The sequence below is a fragment of the Pristiophorus japonicus genome, chromosome 16, assembly GCF_044704955.1.
Source record: "Pristiophorus japonicus isolate sPriJap1 chromosome 16, sPriJap1.hap1, whole genome shotgun sequence".
In the NCBI taxonomy this organism is placed as follows: Eukaryota; Metazoa; Chordata; class Chondrichthyes; family Pristiophoridae; genus Pristiophorus; species Pristiophorus japonicus.
Window position 1 is genome coordinate 128,199,569 of NC_091992.1, and position 26,819 is coordinate 128,226,387.

Here is a 26,819-nt window from a genome sequence, read left to right on the forward strand (position 1 = left end):
CCATTCAGATAATAGTCTGTTATCCTCTTCTTCTACTGTAAATACTGATACAAAGTAAATATTCAACATGTCCACCATTTCTCTATTGTCACTGACAATATCACCACTTTCAGTTTTTAAGGGGCCAAAATTGCTCCTGACCGCCCTCTTTTTCCTAATGTACCTCTAAAAATTCTTTGTATTGATTTTGATATCCCTTGTAAGTTTCTTTTCATACTCCCTTTTTGTAGTTCTTAATATCTGTTTTGTGACCTGTTATTTGTATCTTTTCCATTTGCCAGGATCTGAGCTATTTTTTGCATTTTTGTATACCCTTTCCTTTCGTTTTATGTTGTCACTTCCCTCTTTAATTGTCCATTGCTGTTTTTTTTGGCAAATAGAGCTTTTGCCCCTCAGGGGTATATACTGGTTCTGTATCACGTAAAAATCTTATTTAAACATCTCCCACCTATCTTCTGTTGTTTTACTCATTAACATATTTGAGCCTCTGCCTCATCCCGTTGAAGTCGGCCTTACCTAAATCTAGAATCTTAGTACCAATGCCTGTCTCTGCTCTTGCCTCAGCTTATCTGCTGCTGAAACTCTCATCCATGGCTTAGTTACCTCTAGACTTGACTATTCAAATGCATTCCTGGCCAGCCTCCCTAGTTCTACTCTTCATAAACTTGAGATCATCCAAAACTCTGCCGCCTGTGTCCTAACTTGCACCAAGTCCCACTCACCCATCTCCTCTATGCTCGCTGACCTACAGTGGCTCCCAGTTAAGCAATACCTCAATTTGAAAATTTTGACTGTTGTTTTCAAATCCCTCCATGGCATCTCCTCTCCCGATCTCTGTCATCTCCTCCAGCCCTACAATCCCCCAAGACCACTGTGCTCCGTCAATTCTGGTCTGAACATCCCCAACCTCTATCACTCCACCACTGGCGGCCATGATCCAAGCTACCTCGGTCCCAAGCTCCGGAATTCCCCCCTCAAACCTCTCTGTCTCTTTCCTCCTTTAAGATGCTCCTTAAAACCTACATCTTCGACCAAGCTTTTAGTCATCTGCCCCAACATCTTATATGACTCGGTGTCAAATTTTATTTTTGATATCGTTCCTGTAAAGCGCCTTGGAACATCCTACTATGTTACAGGCGCCATATGTAAACGCAAGTTGTTGTTGAATTGCTTTGGGATTAATGATCTACAAATTAATAGAAGGTTGGTTTGACACCATTCAGATTTAGAACTTCAGCTGTTGGTCACCAAACCTTGGTTTTAATACAGTTAAAGGTAAAGAATAAAAAGGGGGAAAAAAATAGAAGATGAAATATTTCCTTCCAGGTTCAGTCATTTCTGTGGCTTTGGAATTGCAGAGCAGAAAGAAGGAGACCTGATTACAGCCTATCAGGTCAAGAATAGAGGTAATCGCAACTTGATAACCAAATAAAGGAAGCATGTGAGGGGCCAAATACAACTGTTACGAATAATTTAAATTTACATGAGATAAATTGAGAGGATTATAATGGGAGTAAAAAATCAACATATATGACTGGCAGAATTATGGAGTGCAACATGAGTCAAATCATGAAGGAAACTAGAAGGCAACGGGGCGATATTGGATCTAATTCTCTAGAACAACCATGGGATGGTGGAGGCAGGTTTAGTTAGAGAACAAATCTAACACTGATCACAATATAGTAGAGTTTAAAGTCAAATTTATAATGGAGAAGGGGAGAACAACAAAGACACTCAAACTTTCATGTGATACATTACAGATCTCTGAAGCAGCACTCGAGTACAGATAGGATAAGGCTTGACAGACTCACATATATGGAGAAAGCTTTGAAGGAGAATGGAGAGGATTTACCTTACCTTAATTGCCCCGATCAGGTTAAGAACATAAGAAGTAGGAGCAGGAGTAGGCCATACAGCCCTTTGAGCCTGCTCCGCCATTCAATAAGATCATGGCTGATCTTCTACATCAACTCCACTTTCCCACCCTACTCCAAATCCTTTGATTCCCTTAGTGCCCAATAATCTATTTGATCTCAGTCTTGAATATAGCCAACGATTCAGCATCCACAGCCCTTTGGGGTAGAGAATTCCAAAGATTAACAAATCTCTGAGTGAAGACCTTTTTCCTCATCCCCTATCCTGAGACTATGACCCCTAGTTGTAGACTCTCCACCTTGTAAGGCCCTCTTAGAATTTCATGTCAATTAGATCATCTTTCATTCTTCTAAACTCCAGAGAATATAGACCCATTCTACTCAATCTCTCTACATAAGACAACCTTCTTATCTCAGGAATCAACCTGCAGTGACCAGATTGTTAAACTTCTTTCTGCACTGCAGTCCTAGGGATCAGTGAGTTTGCACTGATAGCCACAGATATCTTCCTTCACAAGGTGTAAACGACTGATTTTAAGGAGCCTTCTGCACAGATCTGAAACAGCCTAAGGGCTGGGTTTTCGGCTTTGCCATTTTCGGGGTGAAAACAGGCAGGGCGGGAAATTTACCGCCCAATTAACATTTGCGCTTTGTGGACCAACATTTGTCATTTGGGCCTTACGCCCGCAAAAGGAGGCATTGTACTCGTTTTGCGGCGCAAAAACGGGATCCTTGCCAACTTTAGTGTGGGGGCCAGGAGTGCTCGGAGAGGCGCCTTGGGCGGGGTAAAAAAAATTCACAGAAACATTCAAAAAACATTGCCAACACCCTTACCACACAAATCGCTGCAAAAATATAAAAAAATTAAAAGGGAACTTCTCTTTTTTGCAAGTCACCGCCGCCGGCTGTTTTCCCTGGCGGTCATCGCGGGGCGCGTTTTGGGGCGTACGGGTTGGGTGATTGGCAAAACTTCTGCCGGTGTCGCAAAGCGAACTGTTACACACCCGGTGCAGCTCTCCTCGGCGGTGTTTCTAAGCACCACTGCAAAAACTGACCCAAGGATCGCGCCCGGACGCAAAACAGCGACCGCCCCATTTTTCGCTGCGGATGGTCAAAACCCGGCGAAAACCTGGCCGCAAACGACCCGAAAATCCTACATTATATCTCATTGAGGATTATATCCAGGTCCAATTTCATTAAATAGACCTGTTCCTCCCGGCCATCTGTCACTGCTTATTTTCTAATCCTCCTGCGGTGCTGCCATTGCCGCTTTAAGCAGCAGCAGCAGGGCTATATATCCTTTTGCTGCATTACTTCTCCAGGCATCCCACAAGTTTTCCTCCCCCTGCCCCCCTCACATCCTTCTCTAATTCCAGGCAGGAGTTACACTTACTGCCCATCTGTAATTATGCAAATGCGTGACCCCAGGATGCGTGGGGTGAGCATCAAGGCAATCAAAGGGCAAAGGTCCAGTCCCACTGAACTTCCGGTGGCACAGTGACTCTCTGGAATTCATTGGCTATTATATATAATGGTACCCTTCACTTACCCAGGAAACAAAAAAAGTAAATATTTGGGGGTTTGGTTATTGCAGCAATGTCCCAGTCTTCTGCACAGGATTTCTCTAAAATACACGATAAAATATTATATATGGGGGAGGGGGGGGGGGCAATTGGAGAGCGAGTATTTGTTGTGTATTTAGACTTTCAAAAGACATTTGACAAAGTACCACATAATACAATTGTTAGCAAAATTAAAGCCCATTGGATATAATATTAGAATAATAATATAATAAAACTGTACCCCAACATTGGTTTCCGTCCCGATACTGCACAGGGAAAAAATATTGTACAAAAAGCTAATTTCTGTTTCTGTTCTCTTACAGCTGTGGCTATAAGCAATGTACAAATAAACTCTGTCCCTGAACATACAGAAAATGTTCAAGAGGGAAACACCATTACCCTGACTTGTTCAGCAAATATCGTGATATCTCCTGGTCTACCATCTCAGATTTCGTACATATTTTATAAGAAATCAAACAATGTTTTCCTGCTGCAGAATGTCACATCTGATAAGCAAAAATCCCAGTATACTATACAGCCTACTCGAGCATCACATTCCGGATCCTATTATTGTGTTGTGGAAGTAGGAAGTAGGAACGAAAAAAGTGAAATAACATTTATAACAGTTACAGGTAATGTGAAATATGGAACATATAACAACAGAACCTGAGATATGAAGAAAGAACTAATTTCATGATCTCAGGACATCCCAAACTGTTTACAGGCAGTGAAGTAACTTTGAAGTGTAGTTACTGTTGTAATGTAGGAAATGTGGCAGCTAATTAGTACACAGCAAGATCCCCCAAACAACAATGTGATAATGATTTGACCATTTGTTTTAGCTGTTGGTTGAGGGATAAATATTCGCAAGGCAGCAGGGAAAACGCCTCTGTTCTTCTTTGAATTGTGCCATGGAATTGTTTACATCCACCACAGGGCCTCGGTTTGATGTCTTCTCCAAAAGATGTCACCTCCGACAGTGCAACACTCCCATCAGTACTACACTGAAGTCCCAGCTAGATTATGTGCTGAAGTCTCTAGAGTGAGGCTTGAACCCAGGGGCAAGAGCACTACCCACTGAGCCACGGGTGACACCTATGGGGCCAGTAACATGATTCCAACCGAAGTGTTGCTAATGAGTATCTTTGGTTATTACTGTTATAGAACAAATTGAGGGAGGGGGAGAATTCCTCTGTACACTATATTTAATTCAATCATAAATCATTCATAAATTCCATGTTTATTATTTTGTTACACACAGAGAACGGAGGAAAACTTCTCTTCAGGGTTCTGCATTTTCATTTTATATAAATTTAAGATACCATGATCCTTGTCAAAATGTAAAGGAGATCAACAGTATAGTTCAGTGTAGCAATGTCCACTGTACAGCCCCAAATTCAGCTTTGTTGTTTTTTGACAATTTTATAATCCAGCTGAAGAGTGAATGACTCTTCAAATCGATTTTCTTTATATAATAATAATGCAGTTCCATGTGTATTATGAATACAAATTACATCATTCCTCATTAATGCGTTTCATGCTCGCCTCCTCTCAGAATGCTAAATATATACAGATAGTGTGTGGGGGGGGGCGGGGAGTGGGGAGGTGTGCGGGGGGGTGGGGAATGCTGGGGAGGGGGAGAGGGGAGGTGCAGGGGGTCAGGGGAGGTGCAGGGGGGTTGGAGAGCGAGTATCTGTTGTGTATTTAGACTTTCAAAAGATGTTTGACAAAGTACCACATAATAGAATTGTTAGCAAAATTAAAGCCCATGGGATTACAGGGTTAGTGGCAACATGGATACAAAATTGGCTAAGGAACAGAAAGCAGAGAATAGTGGTCAACGGTTGTTTTTTCAGACTGAGGGGTGGTTATACAGTGGTGTTCCCCAGGAGTCGATATTGGGATCACTGCTCTTTTTGATATATATTAATGACACGGACTTTGGTATATAGGGCATAATATCAAAGTTTGCAAGTTCTCAGTGCTGGGATCCCAGCTCTTTACAATATACATTAATGATTTGGATGAAGGAATAGAGTGTAATATCTCCAAGTTTGCGGATGACACTAAACTGCTTGGCAGTGTGAGCTGTGAGGAGGACGCTAAGATGCTGCAGGGTGACTTGGACAGATTAGGTGAGTGGGCAAATACATGGCAGATGCAGTATAATGTGGATAAATGTGAGGTTATCCATTTTGGGGGCAAAAACACGAAGGCAGAATATTATCTGAATGGCGGCAGACTAGAAAAAGGGGAGGTGCAACGAGACCTGGGTGTCATGGTTCATCAGTCACTGAAAGTGGGCACGTAGGACAGCAGGCGGTAAAGAAGGCAAATGGTATGTTGGCCTTCATAGCTAGGTGATTTGAATATAGGAGCAGGGAGGTCTTACTGCAGTTGTACAGGGCCTGAGTGAGGCCTCACCTGGAATATTGTGTTCAGTTTTGGTCTCCTAGTCTGAGGAAGGATGTTCTTGCTATTGAGGGAGTGCAGCGAAGGTTCACCAGACTGATTCCAGGGATGGCTGGGCTGTCATATGAGGAGAGACTGGATCAACTGGGCCTTTATTCACTGGCGTTTAGAAGGATGAGAGGGGATCTCATAGAAACATATAAGATTCTGACGGGACTGGACAGGTTAGATGCGGGAAGAATGTTCTCGATGTTGGGGAAGTCCAGAACCAGGGGACATAGTCTTAGGATAAGGGGTAGGCCATTTAGGACTGAGATGAGGAGAAACTTCTTCACTCAGAGAGTTGTTGACCTGTGGAATTCCCTGCCGCAGAGAGTTGTTGATGCCAGTTCATTGGATATATTCAAGAGGTAGTTAGATATGGCCCTTACGGTTAAGGGGATCAAGGGATATGGAGAGAAAGCAGGAAAGGAGTACTGAAGGAATGATCAGCCATGATCTTATTGAATGGCGGTGCAGGTTCGAAGGGCTGAATGGCCTACTCCTGCACCTATTTTCTATGTTTCTATGACACAAAATTCAGAAATGTAGTAAACATTGAGATGGATAGTAACAGACTTCAGGAGGACATAAACAGACTGGTAAAATGGACAGACACATGGCAGATGAAATTTAATGCAGAGAAGTGTGAAGTGATACATTTTGGTTGGAGGAATGAGGAGAGGCAATGTAAACTAAATGGTACAATTTTAAAGGGGGTGCAGGAACAGAGAGACCTGGGAGAGTATGTATACAAATCCTTGAAGGCGGCAGGATAAGTTGAGAAAGCTGCTAAAAAAGCATATAGGATCCTTGGCTTTACTATTATAAAGGAATAGAGTACAAAAGCAAGGAACTTATGCTCAACTTTTATAAACCACTGGTTAGGCCTCAGCTGGAGTATTGTGTTCAATTCTGGGCACCGCACTTTAGAAAGGATGTCAAGGCCTTGGAGAGGGTGCAGAAGAAATTTACTAAAATGGTACCAGGGATGAGGGACTTCAGTCATGTGGGGAGAGTGGAGAAGCTGGGTAGTTCTCCTTAGAGCAGAGAAGGTTAAGGGGAGATTTGATAGAGGTGTTCAAAATAATGAATAGTTTTGATAGAGTAAATAAAGAGAAATTGTTTCCAATGGCTGAAGAGAACTACAGACCAGTTAGTCTGAAATCAGTGGTAGGGAAAATGCTAGAATCTATTAATAACGGCGTGGTAACAGGGCACTTAGAAAATAATGGGCCAACAATTCCGGCCTCCCTGGGTCCATATGGAGTTCCTACAGACCCGAGAAGGCATCAGAAATGCTGGTTTCCAGCGCGCAATGCACATGCGCTGGAAACTGACATTTACGATCTCTCAAGTTTCTGGCTTGACAGATGGCCATATCTCGGTAGCAAGGACATTTGTAAGTGGAAATTTCTGATATTTACTCTTACAAATGTCCTCAAAAATCTTGCGCCTGAAAAAGCAGGCGCATAGCCTACTTTTACAGGTGCAAGTGTTTTAAAAAACACAAAAACATAAAATATGTTTTAATAACTTTATTTTTATATCATTTAGAAACCCTCCCCACAACGGTAAGTTTATTTAAAAAAAACTTTTTTTAAAAATCGGGAAATTTTTTTTTAAGACATTCATAACTAATTTAAATGAATGTAGTGTAATTATTTTCTATTTTTTATTAGTGTTTTGGGTGTTTGGGGCTGTGTTTTGGTGTTTCGGACTCTATCACAATCATAGTAATAGGAGTTTAGGACCTTGCGGAACTCCTATTACCATGATACTTTACCTGATTGGCTGCCCAGAGCCATGTGACTCCAGCTGTACGCCTGCGTATGCGTCGACGTGCATGCGCTACGACTGGCGGTCAGGAGAGGCCTCAGCATCGGAAAGTCGAACATGGGCAGCAGCTTAAGGTAGGTGCGTATTTTTTCTCTAAAATGCTCGCGAGAAGGCCAAAATGGAATTTCAGGGCCAATGTGATTGGGCAGAGTCAACACGGATTTATAAAAGGGAAATCATGTTTGACATGTTTTTTGAGGTTGTAACTAGCAGAATAGATAAGGGGGAACCAGTGGATGTGGTGTATTTCGATTTTCAGAAGGCATTTAATAAAGTGCCACACGAGGTTATTAAACAAAATTAGGACACATGGGATTGAGGGTAATATACTGGCGTGGATTGAGGATTGGTTAACAGACAGAAAACAGAGAGTAGGAATAAAGGGGTCATTTTCAGGTTGGCAGGCTGTAACGAGTGGGGTACTGCAAGGATCGGTGCTTGGGCCTCAGTTATTTACAATATTTATCAATGATTTGGATGAGGGAACCAAATGTAATATATCCAAGTTTGCTGATGATACAAAGCTAGGTGGGAATGTAAGTTGTGGGGAGGATGCAAAGAGGCTTCAAGGGGATAGAGACAGGCTAAGTGAATGGGCAAGAACATGACAAATGGAATATAATGTGGAGAAATGTGAAGTTATCCACTTTGGTAGGAAAAATAGAAAAGCAGAGTATTTTTTAAATGGTGAGAGATTGGGAAATGTTGGTGTTCAGAGGGACCTGGGTGTCCTTGCACACGAATTACTGAAAGTTAACATGCAGATACTGCAAGCAATTAAGAGAGCAAATGGTATGTTGGCCTTTAATACAAGAGGATATGATTATAAGAGTAAATATGTCTTACTACAATTATATAGGGCCCTGGTGAGACCACACCTAGAGTACTGTGTACAGTTTTGGTCTCCTTACCAAAGGAAGGGTATTCTTGCCATAGAGAGAATGCAATGAAGGGTCACCAGACAGATTCCTGGGATGGGTGAATTGTCCTATGAGGAGAGATTGAGTAGACTAGGCCTATATTCTGCAGGGTTTAGAAGAATGAGAGGTGATCTCATTGAAACATACAAAATTCTTACACGGCTCGACAGGGTAGATGCAGGAAGGATGTTTCCCCTGGCTGGAGAGTCTAGAACCAGGGGTCTCGGTCTCAGAATAACAGGTTGGCCATTAAGGACTGAGATGAGGAGAAATTTCTTCACAGAGGTTTGTGAATCTTTAGAATTGTCTGCCCCAGAGGGCTGTGGAAGCTCAGTCGTTTAGCATATTTAAGACAGAGATCAATAGATTTTTGGATATTAAGCGAATCAAGGGATATGGGGATAGTGGAGGCAAGTGGAGTTGAGGTAGAAGATCAGCCATGATCTCATTGAAAGGCGTAGCAGGCTCGAGGGGCCAAATGGCCTACTCCTGTTCCTATTTCTTATGTTCTTATTAGTGGCATTTGAACCCACAACCTTTTTTCTCCGAGGCGAGTGTGCTACTCATTGAGCCCCATCTGACAATATGGCTCTTTCATTATCATATGTGTTTTTTTCTGGGGTCTTTGCATCTCTGGGAACCCGGTCCATCTGTAGAATTGAATAGCTCGCATTCTTCGGGGGCGAAATTGCACTGCGCCCCAATTGGGGGCGGTGACCAGCTGGGGCTGAATTGGGCTTACCGCCCCTCAAAGTGAGTTGAGCGTAATCTCGCGCGCACCACTTGCTTTAGGAGTGGTTCGCGGGGTTCTACTGCGGCGGGGAATGAAGCGCTACACAGATGCTCTGCATAGTGCTGACGTGCTTCAATGCCCCTCCCCTTCGCTTAAAGGGGAGAGCCGCTGCGCACTCTGCAAGGCCTCTGTTGACATCCACGAGGCCACCAGGGGAGCGTGGGACCGGGCCTGCAACCTGGCACCCAAAACGGAGTGCCGGGCTGCACAGTGGCGACTGGACCACGATAGGGCCGCCATACTGGAGCCGACCCGAGAGACAACAAACCAGTAAAGATGGCGGCGGGGTGTTGCTGGCGCCCTCCCTTTTAAGAACGGATCTCAGCCAGCTTAGCATTGACATCCACTCATGGCCCATGGGGCAATGTCCCACACGGGGCGGTAAGGGATCAGCGTGGTGCGGGGTCACCGTGCTTGGCAATGACATAGTCGCCAGTTGTGTGGCTGCCTGGGGCATTACCCGTGGGGTGCGGCGCTGCCATGGCAATGCTTCCACAAACTCCCGGTAAATTTCCCACTAGCAAACACTGCCGCCCCCCCCACCCCACCCCGGGAGACGTCTCTTTCGCCCCATTAGCGCCCCCCACCCCCGGAGGTGCTAACGGGCCTCTAAAAAAGTGTAATTTCGCCGCCTTTGTTTCTATCACAAAGAATATGTGCTGCACCAGTTTGTCTGAACAGAGTAAAACAGTGAGCCCGATCAGCTGGATGTTTTTTTCTTTTCTATTTGTTTAGGAATAAAACCGATGTTAAATAGCATAACATTTCTTAATTTCCTCTTTTTATACATTAGGAAAATTACAGAGGCCTGTACTCGTCATAAATCCAATGATGCTGACTGTGGGAAATTCAGCTGAGCTGGGCTGTAAAATATCTGGAGAAATTCCTCCTTTTACATTCATATTCTATAAATATAAAAAGGGACAACCTTTCCGACTCAGTGATATAAAAGACACCAATGAAAATGTTGCAAAGTACCTACTGAAAGTGGCAGCAAATACTGAGGAAGACTATAGCTGTACAGTACAAGGGAACGACAAGGAAACTATCTCAAACTACAGTGAAATAGTACATATCACTGTACAAGGTAAGTTAACTCCCGCATAATGAAATACCTGCTGAGATAAAGATATTATCACCTCTATTCTTGTCATTCTATGTACTACAAGATAACTATGTAGACCCCAAAATTCCACAGTGGTTCTCCCAGTGTCCCACTATAACTCCAGTGGGGTGTCAGTGGAATCCCCAAACAAACAGTACAAACTCAGCATAACCATATACTGTAATGCATTTAAACACTATGGCCCTAAAATTCTACTGGATTTCTTTCATGTCTCCAGCAGTAACTCTTACAGGAGACTGCTGGAACCCTCAAAGAATGGTGCTTATCCTTGAAAATTCCACCATGCCGTGTGACAGAGCAATAGGATGCAAAGGTCATGTCGGATTATGCATGTGCATAGTCCAATTTCGGCCTGATGGTTAGACAGAGGTGTTGAGCAGAGACTAGGGAGCTTTCCGCCAGATTCCTGACATGTCTTCTGCTGGACCCAGTACAGTTATCAGGGATTCAGTCATGCTAGCGCTCTGACATTTCTGGGATTTTCCAGGCAGCCTTGTAAGGGGTGAAACCTCCATCTGCCCCTTACAAGGCAAATAATGTCAGGGGCAGCCCTAGAGGTGGGGGCACTCTATACCTGGACTTCCCACTTTCCCAGCTCAATCAGGACCTGGCTCTGAACTAGAGATTGATACACCAAATTAGATGAGATGTATTGGCCTCCAGAGAGGCGGAAGTAGTCCCCATGTGTCGGGGTAGCCGGTCAGGGTAACAGCCTGGACTCTTGAAGATTGGACAGATTTTTATTTGCAAAATAGAATTGAGATCAGGTCCCATAAAAAATAGGTGCCCTCCTACAAACTGGCAGGGACAGTGCTGAAGGCAACGGATTGACTTTTGGGGCCTAGGAGCTTCCCCATTTCTACAGGAAAGGAAAGTCAATAGTTTTCAGTTGGCAAAGAATGAGAGAAAGGAATTCCAACTGTGCTCTTGACCAAGAAATGGTACAGAATTAACTAACATGAAAGCAAGAAATTAAAAATCAGGGAAGAATAAATAAGATAATTTTGTAATATCAACCACCGTTACCCAATGTTTACCCACTGTATCTAACTTATTTCAGATCCATTTTCAGATCCGACATTTACAATTGAACCCTCAAATGGAATATTTGAAGGAGATCAGTTGGCCATTAAGTGCACTGTTGAACATACATCTTTGATTCATGATGTACCTCAATTAACAATTGTGAAGGGTACGACTCCAATAAAAACAATTGAAGATTTTGCAGCAGAATTTTCTCAAACAGCAACTTCAAATGATACAGGAGACTACAAGTGCAATGCAAAGTGGAATGATGCATTGAAAAGTACAAATAGACAGGTGACTGTGGCAGGTAAGACTGATATTTACTGTGATTTGGGAAATACAAGGTCCAAAATGCTCTTGATGATTATAAATTGAGCAATGTTGGTGTCAGGAATCAAACTGGATACTAGAACCTGGATTTGTAGACACTGGAGGTACATTTCCTTGAGGCTTCTCCTGCTCTCTGGGGTTCCTACCGAAGTTTCAGCGGCAGAGCAGGAGTAGACCCAAGGAAATTCACTCTCTTTGTTTTCTCGCTTTTGCTGCTTGCCCAGAATCTTCCTAAACATCACTTTCTATTTTGCTAATCACCAGCCAGAGTTTTTGAACCTTTCAGTATTGCATGTTTTGTGGCAATACTGTTACTGACCACCTCTAAATAACATTTATTATGGGAACAGAAAATGGAATAATTATTTGCAGAAGGGCATTGGGGAGATTGTCCTCTTCCCGGCAACTACGAAATACTCAGTCCACAGCGCAATGAAGAGGAAGAAGGGCTGGAGACCTGTTACATCCGTCCCCAATGTGCTATGGCAAGATTTTGCGCCATCGTTTGATATGCTGTGATAGGCAGGCCTGGTATAACCATTCAATCAAAGTGGGAGTGGCATTCCCATCTAAGTTTATTGTTTGTCCAACTCTTGGGTGCCTGAAGAAAGAAGTTGTTGGGACTTGCGACAAGATCCTCACAGGCTGGAAGGTCTGCAGGCACCCCAAAGATTTTACAGCTAACTTAATTTGTTCTTTTCAAATCCCTACCATCAGTACGATCTGTAGACACCAATGCCAGCAACCACGAGCACAGCTACAGGCCTTTCAGGTGCTCAAACATTCCTCAAAAAATGAGGAATTCTAGCCTCATATTTGGATACTTATTAAGTGGCTGCATCCTTTTAAATTTCAGCTAGTGTTTGATTTTGTGGTACAGGTACCCCCATTAGGCTAGCTCCTTGCACAAGGCCAAAGTTGCACATGCTGCTGTGAATAATTATGCAAATAGACTGACACTGGTATTGGCTAACTTTGCACTAGCCATGTTACTTTAGGCCACAAAACTGGCCCTTATAATACTTGGCAGTGAGACACTTGTGTCTGATGTTCTCATTTGTTTTTCTTTTAAAACAGTACCAGTATCCAAACCAACTCTAAAGTCAACACCCACTGATGGTAATCTGGTGAAAGGTCATGTTTTAGCTCTTTCGTGTGCTGTGTTGAAAGGATCTTATCCAATAACTTACAAGTTTTACAAAGAAGCATCAGGAGCACCTTTACATCAAGTAATGTTAAATGCTACTGAAGCAGTCCATCACATTAACTCAGAACATAATGGAAAGTATTTCTGTGAGGCATCAAATACTGCAAATCAAAAAACACGAAAAGAAAAGAGTCAGTTTATTACTGTAACTGTAAAAGGTAAGGTCAATGTATCTGTTTTCTTCCAGTAAATTCTTCAGAATGGAAGTGTATCTGGAATCCATTGTGCAGCAACTGCTACTAATTTAATTTTTAGCTAAATCTTCTCCAATTGTTGTATAGAAATATTGGTGAGCTGATAGTGGAAGAGCAGTATTAATGTCGACAATAACTGGGGGGCAGATTACTCATGGGCAGTAGTGAGTAATACTGATACCCACATCATTTTCTCCCTGTTCGCAAGTACTTTGGGGAATGAGGAAAACCTCAAAGTGCAGTAAAGGAGCAACATTCACCACAATACAGTATTATTTGGCCTAGAGTCTTGCTTTCAGTGGGATGATTGGAGCTATATGGCGTAATGTTTGAAAAAGGCTCCCTTTAAAAGGCAATTTTATTATAAATAATAATAACTTTTACTTATATAGCGCCTTTAACGTAGTAAAACATCCCAAGGCGCTTTCACAGCAGTGTTACAAAACAAAACAGATAAATTTGACACCGAGCCACAAAAGAAGAAATTAAGGCAGATGACCAAAAGCTCGTTTAAAGAAGCAGATTTTAAGGAGCATCTGAAAGGAGGTAGAGAGGCGGAGAGGTTTAGGGAGGGAGTTCCAGAGCTGAGGGCTCAAACAGCTGAAGGCACGGAAATGGTTGAGCAGTTATAATGAGGGATGTTCAAGAGGGCAGATTTTGAGGAGCGCAGATATCTTGTGGGATAGTGAGGCTGAAAAAGATTACAGAGATAGGAGGGGCAAGGCCATGGAGTGACTTGTAAACAAGGATGGGAATTTTGAAATCGAGGCATTGTTTAACCTTTTTTATAAAGGTGGAAGTTGGCTAGTCAGTGCAAAGCAGTGGCAGGTGAGAAATGTCTACTTGTTAAATATTTATGGACTGGAATTTCCTGGATTTCACGTACACACAAATTATACTGGCATCTATGGAATTATATAATTGAACAGAGAATTTCAGCAGACGTATCTGCAGGAATGACTATGTTTCAGCGTAAAACCGATATAAATCAGTTACACGCGAATTTCTTAAGAAAAACACTCTTGCGCCGTAGTTACGCTAACACTTTCCAGGAAATTCCGGGCTTAATATTTATATTCAAGCATCCCCATATCGAGGGCAAAGTATTAATTAATAGCTGTAATTCTGATATTAATAATATCTACGATCAGCAGCCATGGAGAAAATTGAAGCTGTATGAATTCACAATGAAGTAACAGTAATTGTTGGGACATTTACTGCATCGCTTGTGCAAATTTTTACAATCTGACGTTGGAATATCCATTTTGGTTTTCAAAGATAATTCAATATTCAAAGGAATTCACATTTGCAAGGGGTTTTGGTATTGTATTGATTTATCCATTAATACAGTGTGTATGTACATAAGTTACTAATATTCAGTTAATAATTCCAAACTGCACAGCTTCCAAACTCTTATAATTCTAACGCCACGCACTATGTTTGCTCATTAACTCTCTAACCTATATAAATATTAATAGAAGTCTTATCAATATTCAAAAGAGTACCTCTCACCATACTATTATTTTGAATGGTATTGGACATACTGCTCCTTCCCTACTACCTTTAGCTCCCTTCCCCACAATGTCTTCAAATAAACATTTGTTGCCTTAATGGATGCCAGGGCAGGGCGTTTGTTATCCACAACTCTCGTGTTCCTGATAGAACAATGAGTGATGCACTGCCAGATAAGAGTGAACTGTATAAGAAGAATTTTTCCTTTAAATTAATTTGTACTCTTCAAATGAGTTATAGCATTCCCAGAGAATCTAATTACTTTCCACCTTTGCTTTCACATTAGCATCAGACGTAGTGCCCGGTAAAGCTCCCTCTTCCCCATCTCAACTTCTTAATCCAGAGTTCAGCAGTTCGATTGCAATGGTGTGGTATTTCTTTTTCTAAAGAATCCATCCTCTTAGTGACCGTGCCAAACCAGAGCCAATTGATGTCAAACTATATGCAAAGGTTTGCTGTGGACTCACATTTACTGAAAATTAGACTGAGATAGCTCGAAGTAATTTCATTTGGAGGGGTAGGTTTTTGTCGAGGTTGGGTCAGACAGCCTTTGCAGAAGCCACTGAAATGAATGGAACGAAAATGTAACAAGTTCTGTTACTGGCGATCCTCCTCAGATATATCTTTCTGCACTCCGCCTAGGCTATGCCTGAAACATTAAACGTTCCTTTCTTTACAGGCACTGCCTGACTTGCTGAGTGTTTGCAACATTTCCTGTTCTTGTTTCAGGTGTTAATATTTTAATTGCAATCTTGAAAATTTGTTTTATAAAGTGTTCTTTGAGTTCAGAGGGCTTTTTCTTCACTTGGTGACACATGGATTGTTCTAGCAGCTTTTGGAATATTTGAATAGGTGCATTTGCATTTATTTCTATTTGACCATATACATAATTATTAATGTATTGAATTGTGTGAATTACAATGTTGTCATCTTGATACAGTTTTTGGGAAGTGCAGCCTATATTGCCTTTTGAAATCCTATGGATGTTTGAAAACCTGACACAATTATGAGATACATATTTTGATTTTCTTTGCCCTGGTTGAACTTCAAACAGGACCAGAGATATATCTCTGAGAGTATTCACCCAGTTGAGCAGTCCTTCTGTAGACATCAGAGAGAGAGATTGATAGGAAGCTTGTGAGAACTATGGCAGTAAACCTCAGATAAAATTGTCAAAGAACCATGTCTCGAATCCAGTTTCATTTTACGTTTAAGCACAGAGACACATCTGCTTATTAATTTCTATATTTAAGGGTAGTTATATTCCCTTCATTACTGTAAAATTGCTGTTTCTCTTTGCTGCTGCTTACTTAAAAAAAAAAAATTAGTTCTTGGGATGTGGGTGATGCTGGCAAGGCCACATTTATGGCCCATCACTAGTTGTCCTAAGAAGGTCGTGGTGGGTTTTCTCCTTGAATCACTGCAGTAGTGATGGTGCTCTCATGATGGTGTTAGATAAGGTATTCCACAATCGTGACCAGCAATGATAAAGGAATGGTGGTATATCTCTAAGCTAGGCTGGTGTGTGCCCTGGAGGGGAATTTGCAGGCAATGGTGTTCTCATGACATTATTACTCTTGCTCTTCTTAGTGTTTGAGGTCGCATAGCTGGGAAGTAAGCTTGGCAAGTTGCTGCACTGTATCCTGTAGATTGGCAGCTGTAGTGTGCCAATAATGGAATGAGTGTATAAGTAGTTAAATGACAGGGGATAGTATCAAACTTCTTGGGTTTGTTGAGAGTGCAACAATCCAGGCACTTGGTGGATATTGCATCACACTTTGAGCTGTGTAGATGGAGGAGCGGTATCAGGCGGTAAGCCACTCGTCACAGTACACAGGCTTTTTCAATTACTCTATTAAATAGTACGAGACAGCAGCAAATAAATATAAATTGATTTTGCCAGTCTTTCATATCATCAGCCAGACTGCAAATTTTTTCAGAGATCACAGACTACATTCACTGTAGTCACTTTGTCCCCAGAAAGAATAAAAAAAAATTTTAATCAACCATTCAATAGTTGAACCATCACTGAAGAGTTTGCTTTAATACATTCCTAATATGTGCTGGGAGTAATTTCTGTAATAAGTCTGTGTTGCCAACATGTAGAATCCATTGACAGAAAAATACAAAAGGTGAGATGAGTTAAACTGAGCTGCTACAACCTAGAAATGTTTCCTCAATTAATTTTTTTAACGAGATGGTATTTCCAGCCATGATTGGATTCCCTGCTAACTAAGAAGCCCTGCTCAACATACAATACCAGGAGAAAAAGAGAATAAATCATTTTAGATTAGAAACAAAAACATTAGAGAAGGTTCATCCCAAGATTCTATTGTGCCTTTTAATTTATACAATTTCTCCCATAATACACCATCACAAAAAGCAACTACAAGTAATTGGTGTTCTAATATACTAATATTTTACATATGATTTTCTGTGTTGCTGCAATCTCACAAAGTTGCATTGCATAAGTAACCCCTGTTATGCATTTAATCATAGCGCTATCTGAATGTAGCTTCAAATCATAGAACTGCTAATATTTTAACTGAGGATTTAGGCTGACATTCTATTTTGATATACATAATAATAAGCTCTCTTGTTTATATGTTGCTTTGTACATTTGTCTTCTTTGTCTGAGTTTTTGTTATTTTATTACTGTTATAATAACCATAAATTAGCCTGTCTCCAGTCACATTATATGCTTAATGTGTCGAGGATATCCAGCAGGTTCTAAGTCAACCATCTATTCACTTTCTGTAGTGACCATGTGACTCAATATTATAATTGTTAGACATTTTTAGTATGATCGCTATAAACTGAAAAAAATGCCAATAACCCCATCAATATACTAAAATAGCAGATTTATTGGTGTCTTCAGTCACCAAGTATTACAAGAAATTGTCAACCTTGGCATAGTGCTAACACTTTTGCCCCTCAGTCAGAAGGCTGTGGGCACTAGCCCCACTCCAAAGACATAAGCACATCATCTAGGCTGATGCATCATAGAAACATAGAAACATAGAAAATAGGTGCAGGAGTAGGCCATTCGGCCCTTTGAGCCTGCACCACCATTCAATGAGTTCATGGCTGAACATGCAACTTCAGTACCCGATTCCTGCTTTCTCGCCATACTCCTTGATCCCCCTAGTAGTAAGGACTACATCTAACTCCTTTTTGAATATATTTAGTGAATTGGCCTCAATTCAGTGCAATACTGAGGGTGTGCTGCACTGCTGGAGGTGCCATCTTTCAGATGCGATGTTAAACCAAGGCTCCCATCTGTGCTCTCAGATGGATGTAAAAGATTCAATTTCACTATTGAAGAGCAGGGAAATTGTCCTGATCAACATTTATCTTTTAACTAACATCACTGGAAGAAGATGCTGTTTGTGGGACGTTGCTGTGCGTAATTTAGCTGCCACATTTTCCTACATTACAGCAATGACGACACTTCAAAAGTACTTAATTGGCCATGAAGCACTTTGGGGCTTCTTGAAGCTGTGAAAGGCACCATGACTGCATTCTATTGATTTTCTGAAAAGAAAATGGTAAGATGATTATATTAAGCATAATTTATTAACTTTGTAGTCTGTCGATAGTCTCTCAATATTGGAAATTTGGGCATGTACTGTGCATGTTTCTAAACAGCTGCCCTCCAGTACCCTACCCAAGTAGTTACTCTTCATATATTAATAAAAAAACAATGAATGATGGCAGGCTATTAGACCCTGGGAGATATCGCATGTGAGCCCATTCCTGTGCATCACCCCTGACCCTCCAGCTCCCCAATGACTAGAAATGTACACTTTCCCTGCTTCGCTTGATTGAGCATATCAAAGCAGATTGTGGTGACTGCCACAAATACCCTGCCTGCCTCAGATTACCTAACTCAGCAAACACCAGGAATCAACACTGCAACTTTACTCATCTGTGTGACTCAGTTGTGTTTACCCATCACCATCATCATAGGCGGTCCCTCGAACGAGGATGACTTGCTTCCACGAGTTCACAGATGTTTCAATGAAGGACCCGATGTTCCAGTCCTGAACTCCAATTGAAGGAGTGGAAGATAACTGTGCGTGGATTTTTTTTAACGTGTGGTGACCGTTGCACATCAGCCACCACACGGGCTTGACAGAGCTAGGCCTTTATCCAGTGGCAAGGGTTAATTAGAATGACTGGAGACCTGCTCTGCTGCATAGACCTAGTGCGCACACATATCGCAGTGTGGGCTGGCCCGTACTGCCCCTGTTTTCAAACACTCCCATGAAGCACCTTGGGACATTTTACCACGTCAAAAATGCTACATAAACACTTATGTAGGGAAATGCAGCAGCAGGTTTGCTCACAGCAAGATCCCACAATCATTGAGATACATGTTCAGATAAAAACATTTTTTAAAGTGATTTTGGTTGAGGTATAAATATTGGCCAAGGAGAAATCCCTGCTCTTACAATGGTGGAGTTTACTCATATTCAACATAGAGCCGATTCACTCAGAGGATTGTGAATCCTTGCAATTCTCTACCCCAGAGGGCTGTGGTTGTTCAGGCGTTGAGTATATTCATGACTGAGATCACTAGCTTTTGGAGTCTAGGGGAATCAAGGGTCATGGGGATCGGCGGGAAAGTGGAGCTGAAGTCAAAGATCAGCCATGATCTTACTAAATGGCAGAGCAGGCTCGGGGGGCCGAATGGCCAACTCCTGCTTCTATTTCTTATGTTCTAAGCACTATGGGTAAGCTGTGTCTCCATTATTGCCAAAGTGGCAGAATTAAAAATGAAAAAATCATACGGAGAAAAAGAAACACAATATTTGACTCCATCCTCATAGCTACACCGACCATGGCACATGATCCAAAACCTAGTGACATCCCAACATGTGGGAGAACCAGGCTGAATTCCCTCTCCCCTCCCACTTCAACTTCAACTTCGCCCGGTTAAAAAAATCACTGAAACCATCATCTAAGCCTTGGTTCCCCCAGACTCTCCACGCCAGCAGCCCCCTCCACCCACCCTATCACCATCCTCCACCCTACTGAGCACCCAAGCTCTGGCATTCTAACTCTAAACCCATCGGCCTCACCAACACTGTCTACACCTTTCAGACCATCCTTAAGTTCCAGCTCTGTGAGCAAGTTCTTGGTCAGCTCTCCCAATAACCCACTCGTTGCTGTTCTCGCCCTTGCACTTCTGTCTCAACTCTTCCATCGCCTTCCCCTCTTCAATGGTCAAAATAGTCACGAAATATCGATGTGGCAATTCTGCCACTGCCCTCTTCTCCTCACTGGTACACGATCCAGCATCCCTCCACACATTTCTCCTCACTAGTACACATTCCAGCCTCCCTCTAGATATTTCTCCTGCTCCACATCATCATCATCATAGGCAGTCCCTCGAAATCGAGGAAGACTTGCTTCCATTCTAAAATGCGGGAATTACAGTCTCTGTCAGCCATCGGGGAAGCCAACACTTTACAGTTTATGTGAGGATAAGTGAAAAAAATTGTTGACCCAGTTTTCGTCATCACAGTAATTGCTTTGCTGGGCTTTCTAATTACAGTGGCAATGGAATACGCTATTGATATGACCAGAACACTAATCTAAATTGAAAAATCACATCCATGAAGGCAGAATACCACGATACAAAACTGTATCAGTAACATAACATAACATTACTCATTGAACTGATTGCCGTGACAGAAATTACTTTCTTTGGTATAACTATTAAAATTGGTATAACTAATGAAAACTGGCTCTATTGCTGTTTTTATCTTCTATCGACACAGGCAATAGTTAAAGTGCTGCACTTGCTTTTTTTTAAATAGGAAAGACTTCCATTTATACAACGTCTTTCCCAACCTCAGGACATCCCAAAGTTCTTCACATTCAATTAAATATTTTGAAGTGTGGTCATTGTTGTAATGTAGAAAACACAGCAGCCAATTTACATACAGCCAGGTCCTACAAACAGCAATATGACAATGACCTGATAACCTGTGCTAGTGATGTTGATTAAGGGATAAATGTTCACCAGCACACCAGGGTGACTCCTCTGCTTTTCTTCAAAGAGTACCCTGGGATCCTTCACATCCACCAGAGAGGGCAAATGCAGCATTGCTTTAACATCTCTTTTTTTTTAATTTCAAAATATACTTTATTCATATAAAAATTTGTACAATACATTCAAAAGCAGTTCAGTACATTTAGCTGCGGTCAGCAATCCCATACACTACATTTGGGTGCTGACGGCAGTTCCGTTCGATACATTTCCTTGCTTTTCAGTTCAAGTACAATTTGGTACAATACGGGATACATTGTAGTACATTCATCTGAAAGACAGCACCCCAGCAATGAAGCAGTCCCTGAAGTGTCAGGCTGGATTAATCTCTAGAGTGGGACTTGAGCCCACAACCTTCTTACTCAGACTGCTTCCGCTTGAGCCATCGCTGCCAGTATTTTAATTGCAAAATTATATTAAGGTATGGATTTACTTCTCTTCTAAACGTATATCTTACAGTGCTTTTGTTTCAGTTCCAGTATCCAACCCAACAATAAAACTCAACTCTTTAAACATTAAATATGCAACAGGAGAACGTGTAACCCTGCACTGCCACTCAACCAATGGAACCACTCCTATAAATTATTCATTGTTCTTAAACAGAAGATTAATCTACTCTGTCACGAGGTCTAATACAGAGCCTGCTGCTTTTAATGTGCTCATAAATGAAACCAAAGATGGTGGAGAGTATAAGTGCAAAGCTGAGAATGAAATTCCAAACTCGTCCAAATACAGTGAAGGCATCAGCTTTACAGTAAAAGGTATGTTCCCTTAACATCAGAGCTGGTAACATGAATAGGAGATACGGCAGAACTTTCCAGTTTTTCTCTCTTTCATCAATCATTAGTTCTGCAAATCTCTACTCATTGTTGCTATCATTTCCTCACCTGTGCACTATATGTAGAATTGTTAAATGATGACTGCCCCAGCAGCAACATGAAAGGTGTTACATTGGGTTCTTAAACAGGTTCTAAAATCTTGAGTCTCTTGCCATCACATGAGGACCATGGCCCCAATATTGTTTGGCCATTCTGGTGAACTCCAACAGCCATCCGGCCAAAATGGCCAGGAACTCTGCAGGGACCCAGAAACACCAGAGAGAGTGGGAAATTCCTGTGCTGGTTGTTCCCACGTTTGGAGGCCAGTACATCCATTGGGATGAGGCAACTTTGAAAAAGCTGCAGACTTGCATATTTTCTATAGATTAGTCCACCCAATATGAAAGTGAATACAGGATACTAAGTCGGGGTATTGCATTGTATTTTAAAGAGTAGAAGAAAAAACTACCAGTATTAACTTAAAATCTCAATTCCGGTATTGTTATTCGTGCAAAATATGAATATTTATTTATTAGGTAATTGTGAGTTCCTATAACAAGATTAGTTCGTAAATGGTATCAAATGGATGTATACTTCCAGTAAAAATGCAGAACTGAATTTTATACTTAATTTTTTATAAGTAAAATGTAATTATTTTTATTTCTGAAACGAGGTTTGTCACTGGCTAGAAGAGGAACAAAAGGATCCAAGTTCAAGAGATAAATATGCACTGGGAGTCATTTTTGCAAAATACATATTCAAAGTGCTCCCTAACTGCCATGAGTTCTACCTCTCTGAATTAATGACTTCAGTCATTTCCAGAGGAGAATTTATATATACATATGGTATATTACAAATCCCACATCTACACACACTTAGGGCCCAAGTTTCCACATGATTCGCGCCTGATTTTTAGGAGCAACTGGTGGAGAACGGACTATTTTAGAAATCGCAATTCTCCACATTTTATTTCCTGCAGTTCTAGTCAGGTAGAACAGTTCTAGTTTAGAACAGAATTTTTTTCTTCAAAAGGGGGCGTGTCCGGCCACTGACGCCTGATTTGAAAGTTTCCACAGTGAAAATGTACTCCAAACTAAAGTAGAATGGCGCCAGTGAAGATTTTTGTAGAACTGAAAAAACCTGTTCTACACATTAAAAAATCAGGCACAGGTTACAAATTAGGTGTCCAGAACGAGGTGGGGGGGGAAGGGAACTCATTAAATTCGACAATAAATCCTTATTTATACTTCTACAAATATTATACAAATAAATCCAACCTGAATAAACATTTATAAGCCAAGAAAAGATTAAATAAACCATCTTCCTACCTGTGTGAAAGTGCTTCAGCCAGGGAGAATTCTGCAGCTGTTCGTGCCGCTGAGCGAGAGAGGGAGGGAGAGAGAGAGAGAGAGGGAGGGAGAGAGAGAAGGGGAGAGGGAGGGAGAGAGAGAGGGAGGGAGGAGGGAGAGGAGAGGGGAGGGAGGGAGAGGAGAGGAGAGGGGAGGGAGGGAGAGGAGAGGGGAGGGAGGGAGAGGAGAGGAGAGGGGAGGGAGGGAGAGGAGAGGAGAGGGGAGGGAGGGAGAGGGGAGGGAGAGGGGAGGGGGGGGAAGGGGAGAGGGGAAGGAGGGGGGGAGCGGGCGTCGGGGGGGGGGAGAGCGGGCGTCGGGTCGGGGGGGGGTGGGTGTCGGGGGGGGAGCGGGTGTTGGGTCGGGGGGGGGAGCGGGTGTTGGGTCGGGGGGGGAGCGGGTGTTGGGTCGGGGGGGGAGCGGGTGTCGGGTGGGGGGGGGAGCGGGGAGCGGGTGTCGGGTCGGGGGGTGGGGAAGCGGGTGTCGGGGAGGGGGAGCGGGTGTCGGGTCGGGGGGGGGAGCGGGTGTCGGGTGGGGGGGGGGAGCGGGGAGCGGGTGTCGGGTCGGGGGGGGGAGCGGGTGTCGGGTGGGGGGGGGAGCGGGGAGCGGGTGTCGGGTCGGGGGGTGGGGAAGCGGGTGTCGGGGAGGGGGAGCGGGTGTCGGGTCGGGGGGGGGAGCGGGTGTCGGGTGGGGGGGGGGAGCGGGGAGCGGGTGTCGGGTCGGGGGGTGGGGAAGCGGGTGTCGGGGAGGGGGAGCGGGTGTCGGGTCGGGGGGTGGGGAAGCGGGTGTCGGGGAGGGGGAGCGGGTGTCGGGTCGGGGGGGGGAGCGGGTGTCGGGTGGGGGGGGGGAGCGGGGAGCGGGTGTCGGGTCGGGGGGTGGGGAAGCGGGTGTCGGGGAGGGGGAGCGGGTGTCGGGTCGGGGGGGGGAGCGGGTGTCGGGTCGGGGGGGGAGCGGGTGTCGGGTCGGGGGGGGAGCGGGTGTCGGGTCGGGGGGGGGAGCGGGTGTCAGGTCGGGGGGGAAGCGGGGGTCGGGTCGGGGGGAGCAGGGAGCGGGTGTCGGGTCGGGGCGGGGGGGGGAGCGGGGAGCGGGTGTCAGGTCGGGGGGGGAGCGGGTGTCAGGTCGGGGGGGGAGCGGGTGTCAGGTCGGGGGGGGAGCGGGGGTCGGGTCGGGGGGGGGAGCGGGTGTCGGGTCGGGGGGGGGGAGCGGGTGTCGGGTCGGGGCGGGGGGGGGGGAGCGGGGAGCGGGTGTCGGGTCGGGGGGGGAGCGGGTGTCAGGTCGGGGGGGGAGCGGGGGTCGGGTCGGGGGGAGCAGGGAGCGGGTGTCGGGTCGGGGCGGGGGGGGGGAGCGGGGAGCGGGTGTCGGGTCGGGGGGGGAGCGGGTGTCAGGTCGGGGGGGGAGCGGGGGTCGGGTCGGGGGGAGCAGGGAGCGGGTGTCGGGTCGGGGCGGGGGGGGGGAGCGGGGAGCGGGTGTCGGGTCGGGGGGGAGCGGGTGTCAGGTCGGGGGGGGAAGCGGGGGTCGGGTCGGGGGGAGCAGGGAGCGGGTGTCGGGTCGGGGCGGGGGGGGAGCGGGTGTCGGGTCGGGTCTGGGGGGAGCGGGTCTCGGGTCGGGGGGAGCGGGTGTCGGGTGGGGGGGGAGCGGGGAGCGGGTGTCGGGTCGGGTCTGGGGGGGAGCGGGTGTCGGGTGGGGCGGGGAGCGGGTGTCGGGTCGGGGGGTGGGGAAGCGGGTGTCGGGGGGGGGAGCGGGTGTCAGGTCGGGGGGAAGCGGGGGTCGGGTCGGGGGGAGCAGGGAGCGGGTGTCAGGTCGGGGGGGAAGCGGGGGTCGGGTCGGGGGGAGCAGGGAGCGGGTGTCGGGTCGGGGCGGGGGGGGGGGAGCGGGTGTCGGGTCGGGTCTGGGGGGGAGCGGGCCTCGGGTCGGGGCAGGGAGCGGGTTGGGGGGGGGAGCGGGCCTCGGGTCGGGGCGGGGAGCGGGACTCGGTCGGGGCGGGGGGGAGCGGATCTCGGGTCGGGGCGGGGGGGTAGAGCGGGTGTCAGGTCGGGGCGGGGGGGGGAAGCGGGTCTCGGTCGGGGCGGGGGGGGGAGCGGGTCTCGAGTGTCGGGTCGGGGCGGGGGGGGGAGAGCGGGTGTCGGAGCGGGGGGGGTGGGTGGAGAGCGGGTGTCGGGTCGGGTCTGGTCGGCGGGGGGGAGCGGGTGTCGGGTCTGGTCGGGGGTGGGAGAGCGGGGGGGGGGGTGGGTGGAGAGCGGGTTTCGGGTCGGGTCGGGCGGGGAGCAGGAGCTGGCCGTGGGAGGAGCCTTATTCACGCAGCCCCAGTGAGGCCATTGAGCCAGGGCTAGGGGCTGCGTGCTTCGGGCCCCTCCCACACAGTTCGGCGCCTGGAGCTACTGCACATGCGTGCCGACTGTAGCGCGCATGTGCAGAGGTCCCGGCACTGTTTTCAGCGCAGGGACCTGGCTCCGCCCCCCCTACAGCTCGTGCTGGTTGCGCCGAGGGCCACAGGACCTGTAAGTCGGTGGAGAATACCGAGGATTTTTTTAGGCCCCGTTTTAGGCGCGAAAAACGGGCGCCCAGCTCGGAGGGGCGCCCGTTTTCTTTCTTGTGGAAACTTGGGCCCTTAATGTCAACTTTTTCATTATAAATTCCTATATCCACATTTATAATGGAAACTGCCTATGTAAAACTTGTCACACCATAAATACATCTTCCACCAGCAGTGACACTGTAGGCCCTCAGTTTGCATCTTCCAGGTCCTCAACCTGTGCTGCAGATCAACTCCTAAGCTCCAACCAACTTTACTAAGAAAAACCACCAGCGATGTCTCCGCAAGATCCTGCATATCCCCTGGGAGGACAGACGCACCAACATCAGCGTCCTCGACCAGGCCAACATCCCCAGCATTGAAGCACTGACCACACTTGATCAGCTCCGCTGGGCAGGCCACATTGTCCGCATGCCAGATACGAGACTCCCAAAGCAAATGCTCTACTCGGAACTCGTCCACGGCAAACGAGCCAAAGGTGGGCAGAGGAAACATTACAAGGACACACTCAAAGCCTCCCTGATAAACTGCGACATCCCCATTGACACCTGGGAGTCCCTGGCCATAGACCGCCCTAAGTGGAGGAAGAGCATCCGGGAGGGCATGCTCTCGGTGACGATACCGTCACCGAGAGCATGCAGAAATCAAGCACAGGCAGCAGAAGGAGCGTGCGGCAAACCAGGCTCCCTGCCCACCCTTTCCCTCAACGACTATCTGTCCCACCTATGACAGAGACTGTGGTTCTCGTATTGAACTGTACAGCCACCTAAGGACCCATGCTAAGAGTGGAAGCAAGTCTTCCTCGATTCCGAGGGACTGCCTGTGATGATGACTTCTCTGCTTCCAAAATTGTGCTATTCAATTATAAATAATATAAAATCAAAGTATTATATAAATTTAAGGATATAATTGTATGACTTGGAAATGGTAACTGAATTATGTCTGAGCACCTTGGTTCAATTATCCCCCACTCTCTCTATCATTGCTTTTCCTGAAGACTACAATTGGTTTGACACCCTGTGTAGACGTCCATAGCAGATATACTAGTATACTATTAAAAATCTTATGTAGGGCAGACCTGCTGGCCACAAATCCTACTTCCTGTTGTCACGGTTTTTGGTCACACTTTTCTCTCAACATTTAGCATTGTAAATGGCTATGTCAGTATTTCCTATTCAATTTTGCTAGATCAACTATCACAATATATTTCTGGGATCTGAACACTAAATG

General features: G+C 45.2%; 1 protein-coding gene across 7 annotated transcripts in view; it reads left to right on the top strand.

The window, feature by feature from the left end:
* The window catches only part of LOC139226821 (platelet endothelial cell adhesion molecule-like), a 151,171-nt gene that overhangs the window by 16,422 nt on the left and 107,930 nt on the right, over positions 1 to 26,819 (top strand). For 5 of the 7 annotated variants that reach the window (XM_070857862.1, XM_070857859.1, XM_070857861.1 and 2 more), the window contains exons 3-7: positions 3,760 to 4,068; positions 10,233 to 10,526; positions 11,626 to 11,898; positions 12,999 to 13,286; positions 21,366 to 21,653. In XM_070857862.1, coding sequence (XP_070713963.1) covers positions 3,760 to 4,068; positions 10,233 to 10,526; positions 11,626 to 11,898; positions 12,999 to 13,286; positions 21,366 to 21,653 — 1,452 coding nt within the window. Of the gene's footprint in view, positions 1 to 3,759; positions 4,069 to 7,787; positions 7,801 to 10,232; positions 10,527 to 11,625; positions 11,899 to 12,998; positions 13,287 to 21,365; positions 21,654 to 26,819 lie in introns of those variants that run through there. The other 2 variants (XM_070857865.1, XM_070857864.1) reach the window with 2 other exon arrangements.